Raw genomic sequence first — 4,910 nt, forward strand, 5'->3', positions numbered from 1 at the left:
TTTCTTTCTTTCTTTCTTTCTTTCTTTCTTTCTTTCTTTCTTTCTTTCTTTCTTTCTTTCTTCCTTCCTTCCTTCCTTAAAGATTTTATTTATTTATTTATTTGTTCGAGAGAGAGAGCACAAGCAGGGGGAAAGGCAGAGGGAGAAGGAGAAGCAGACTCCCCGCTGAGCAGGGAGCCCAATGCGGGGCTCGATCCCAGGACCCTGGGATCATGACCTGAGCTGAAGGCAGATGCTTAACCGACTGAGATACCCAGGTGCCCCCACAGGACCATTTCTATTGAATTTACCAAGAAGGTTAAGAGGTCTCTGATCTTTGGCCATTTTAGAATAAGAATTACTCAACCTGTCCCTGATAAAGCCTTGTGGGAGTGCTAGAGAATACAGTCCAGAAAAGATTACCTCAAAAATGTAGGCATAGTTGAGAAGGAAAACAAAACAAAACAAAACAATGAACGCAGGGATGGATCACACCTTGTTTTACCTCTTCTCTCCAAACTTATCCCCAAAGGCGGAGAGGAAGGGACAGAGGCTGCCTGGAGACTCCTGCTGGTTCATCTACCCCCCTGCCTCCCTCCTCCTTTCACACAGGGGCTGCTTCCAGTTTCAGACACTGGCCTCTCTGCCTTAGAGGCACCATGCAGTTAGTTATTCTCCACTGTGGGCCCCTGCAGGACAACCTCCCCTCATGACTCTTCACACAGCCTTTATGAGTCTTCTCAGTACTGGGTGCTAAATAAATGTTTGGCGACTTGATCCATGTGTGCACATGGGCTGTGGGGGTGACTTTGAAGGAACTCTGGCTCACAAGCCTGCCAGATGCCTTACCAACGATCTCTGCATATCACACACCCCATTTCTCTGATGAGAGAAACTGAGAGGCAGAGGGTTATTTGCTCCAGCTTGCATAGTTCATGGCCTACAGAGGCTCCACGCCTCTGTCTGCAAGATATTAACAGAAAAGATTAAGTATTCTTTCCCGAAGGAGCAGAGGGCTGGAAGCCTGGCTAGGGGCCACTGGGCAAGTGGCGGCACACATCCAGGTTTGCTTTGGGAGGGGACGAAGTGGGACATCTTTTTGCCGTCATTTTTCTGAGTGATGATCCTCCCAAATAAACAACTCTCGGGTGGCTACTTTTTGAGACGTCTTCTATCCTTCTGTGCCCCGCTTGTCCCGGGTCAGAGCGTAGTCAAGTTTTGCCTTCCAGCCCAGGCCGGGGGCCGCCCGCGGATGGCTGGAGGATGCGGGGCGGGAAGAGTGGGGTGCGAGGCCCGTCCGAGTGGAGGACGGGCCCATCCGCCGGCCTTCTCCGGACTACCGAGACGCGGCCACCATACAAATATGGTCACCCCTCCCCGCCCCCAGCTTCGCCTCTTCCTCCTCTGCCGTAACCACCCCCGCCCGCAATGTGCCGATCTGGTCTCTTCGGCCCGGGGACACTCACCCTGCCACTCGAGGATCGACTCGGGGGTAAGCGCGGTCACCGCGCCCTCGGCGAGGCTCCGTGGCGCCCCCAGCAGAAGCAGCAGGGGCGGCAGCGACCGCAGCAACAGCATCGCTAACCACTGGGCTCGCCAGGCGCCCGGAGTGAAGGTCGCGGGGGGCCAGCGCCAAAGCCCGAGCGCGGGGCCGCGGCGCTGGAGGCGGGAGCGCAGCCCCCTCGGTGCTCCACGCCTGCCCGGGCCTTGCCACCCCAGCCTCCCGGAGGCCCACGCCGTCGTCCCTGTCGCCACAGTGTGCCGACACCCGGGGCTCTGGGCTGGAGACGGGGACGTTGCGGAGGTTTTTTCCCCGCCCTACTCAGTCGGGCTTGGAGAAGGAGGAGGAAGAGGCGGTGGACCATCTGCCCATCCCAGAAATTCCTGCCTTTGGGGTGGGGAGAGAGGAGTGGTGAGGCTGCCCCGTGCAAGCTCCGCCTGCTTCCAGCCCCCTCTCTCCTTCCTGGGGAGGCCGATAGGAGTTGGGGGTGAGCAAGTTGAGAATCTCTGGGACAAGAAATCTGACATCTGGGTTTGCAAACCACCCGGATTCTGGTAAACACTGCAGGTTTGGCAGCAAGCAGCTTAGAGTAAACCAAGCTGCTCTGTGAACCCAGGCGCTTTGAGAGTACTCTGGAATGTGGACCATGGAGATCCGTGGGGTGCGCCAGGGTCCTTCCTCAAAGTACCCCAAGGTTCTTCCATTGTTGAGCTCCTTTTCTTTTTTTAAAATGCCATCTCCCCACTTTCCATCTCCTTGGATCCCCCTAACCCAGCAAAATAGCTGGGTTAACCCACTTGACAGCTGTTATTCCACTTTATAGCTGAGTAAAGCCGTCGGGAAAGGCAAAATTATTTGCTCTAGGTCACTCCTTAATCTAATAAAAAGTTACTCCCTAAACTGGTAAGTAGGAAAAGACTAGAATGTAGTTCTTCTAACGTAGTCTTTCAAATAACCAGCAGAACACTAGAAACATTTAATATTCATGAGAACAAGCTAACATAAGACCTTTCCTAAATAGGACCTTGACCTTAGTCATTAAAACATGAGAGAGGGGAAGGGAGCTTAAAAAAAAGAGGGGGGGGGAGGTGGTGGGATCTTGGAGGACCTTTCTCAGCTGCTTATTGGTCAAGATCAAACTAACGTTTTTGAGTGACAGTGTCTGCTATAGACTGAATTGCATCCTCCTCCCCCAGTTCGTATGTCAAAGCCCCAAATCTGAAGTGTATTTGGAGATAGGACTTTTAGGCATTAATTGCATTTAATGAAGTCTTAAGGGTAGGGTCCTAGATAGGATCAGTGGCCTTAGAAGAAGAGGGAGAGAGAGATCTCTCCACCTGTAGTCACTGGGGGAAAGCCACATGAGGACACAGCAAGAAGGTGACCATATGCAAGCCAAGAAGAGAGCCCTCATCAGAAACTGAAACTTTGGACCTTGATCTTGGACTTTCGAGCCTCCAGAACTATGAGACATAAATTTCTCTTGTTTAAACCACCCAATGTATGATATGTTCTTATGGCAGCTCAACAAGACTAATACACTGTTTTAGGCTGGCTCCCCAGAAAGCAGAACCTAGGATGAGATCCCTGGCAGGAAATGGGATTGAAGACCAGAGTGAAATAGGGAAGAAAGGAAAACCACTGCCTTGGCCACTGCAGTAGCAACATGTGTTCGGTCCTGTAGGAAACTCAGAAGGCCTCAGAACAGTCTGTCATGAGGAAAAGAGGAAAGCATTTATCTATAGGCTTACCATTCCTGCTGGTTAAGGTGCTCCTAGAGTTAATAACACCTCTGCACATTTTCTTGGCAGTGGTGAGCTTTAAGTGTGGTCCTATGCCTTGGCATCTCAGAGGCCTGGGACAGACAGCAACAGGTGCATGGCATGGCTAGAGGTGAGGTGCTGTCAGTTTGCCCCAGAAGGAAGCTGGGGGAGGCCTGTGCAGGGCTGGCTGCTGCAGAGGTAGCTGGTGGAAGAGGTGAGGCTGAGAGAATATGAGAGTTTCCAGTGTGTGTACTGAGTCAATTGCATATCATTAGATGTAGAAGTTAGCATCTCTGCCTGAAAACATGCAGAAAAGGGATGCCTTTAGCATACTGACTGCAGAGACTTTAATCATGATATATTTCTCCTGTGGCCTCAGAACTACATTGTGTGCTATGGGAATATCTCCAAAGTAGGTGATTCAGGCCTGAGTGGGCTGGCATCTACTACACCAGTGAAGTGCAATCCGCATGCATAATCAGGTAGCAAAGTGTAATAGTGTTGTCAGTCTTTGGTGAAGGGCAGTGCAGGGAAAGTAAATGGGAGAGAGATCAGGAAGAGCTAGAGTGATTGTGCAGGGTTAGATATACTCAGGAAGGGTGGAGGAAGAGGCTGTGCTAGGATGGGAAGAAGCTGTGAGAAAAAATACAATGGTTTGGCGGAGAAATGCTTGTATAAGCAACAGCGAGTAGATGGTCCTACCTGGGGCGAAGGGCAGCTGTTGGGGTACCCTGGCAAATGAGGTCAGTCACTGGGACTTTGGGCTACCTCCCACCGGTTGTGGGATCCAGGTGAGACAGTCACCTGCCCTGGGCTTCAGTTGTACCCTCTGTATAATGAAAAAAGGAGAAAGCCTTCCTTGACCCAAAGCAGAGAATATTCCAAAGTAGCAGAGCTATGAGTGTGAGCAGGATTAAAAGGGAAAACAAACCATATTTCATCTAAGAGCAATTAGTATAATGAAGAAATGGTGATGACAGCTTCCTGGGCTACTGACACCACGCTTCCTATTCAACAATTAGAAGACTCAGAAAAGAGCGGGTTTTTCATCTCTTCCTGAAATATTATGGCTTTGAGGTGAAAATCTGTGGCAAAGAGCTTTTTAGCCTTAGAGAAAATTATTCTTTCCCATACCTCGGTCTTGTGTGTGTGTTACATTTACGAGACAGGGTAGTATGATGGTTAAAAGAGGGGCTCTGCCACTTACCAGCAGTTACTTAGCCTCCCTTAGCCTTAGTTTCCTTCTGTATAAAATGCAGATGGTAACATTTGCTTTATAGTGTTGCTGTATTAAATAAGTATGTGCAGTGCTTAGCACAGAGTCTGGCATCCTGAGAGTGTTCATTTGTGGGAAGGTAAATCCTGCTGTATTATTGTCTCCTGACCACAGCCAGGAATGGGGTGGCTAGAGCTCTGTGCCTTCAAGCCTTTGCACACCTCTCCATCGCTCAATGTATCACTTTGAATTAGATTTAGTTATTTGATTATATCTCTCACTTGAATGTGAGTTCCTTGGGGGACTGACTATATTTTCCTTCTCTGTGTTTCTGCAGGGCAGCATGGTTTCTGGTCCTTAGTAAGTTGTCAAAAAGTTTCTGCTGAATGAGTGAGTGAATGAAGGGAGGTAGGAATGAGGTTCAAAGGAATATAGTGTTTGGAGTCATTTG

The 4,910-nt window shown here is 49.8% G+C and overlaps 1 protein-coding gene across 1 annotated transcript in view; it reads right to left on the bottom strand.

The window, feature by feature from the left end:
- PLA2R1 (phospholipase A2 receptor 1) overlaps positions 1 to 1,853 on the bottom strand; it is a 114,174-nt gene extending 112,321 nt beyond the window's left edge. Inside the window, exon 1 of the mRNA XM_044913660.1 lies at positions 1,446 to 1,853. Within this exon, the coding sequence (XP_044769595.1) occupies positions 1,446 to 1,557 (112 nt within the window). The 5' untranslated portion in view covers positions 1,558 to 1,853. The remainder of the gene's footprint in view (positions 1 to 1,445) is intronic.
- Between the last annotated feature and the right edge of the window lie 3,057 nt (positions 1,854 to 4,910).

This window comes from Neomonachus schauinslandi, chromosome 3, assembly GCF_002201575.2.
Source record: "Neomonachus schauinslandi chromosome 3, ASM220157v2, whole genome shotgun sequence".
Taxonomy (NCBI): Eukaryota; Metazoa; Chordata; class Mammalia; order Carnivora; family Phocidae; genus Neomonachus; species Neomonachus schauinslandi.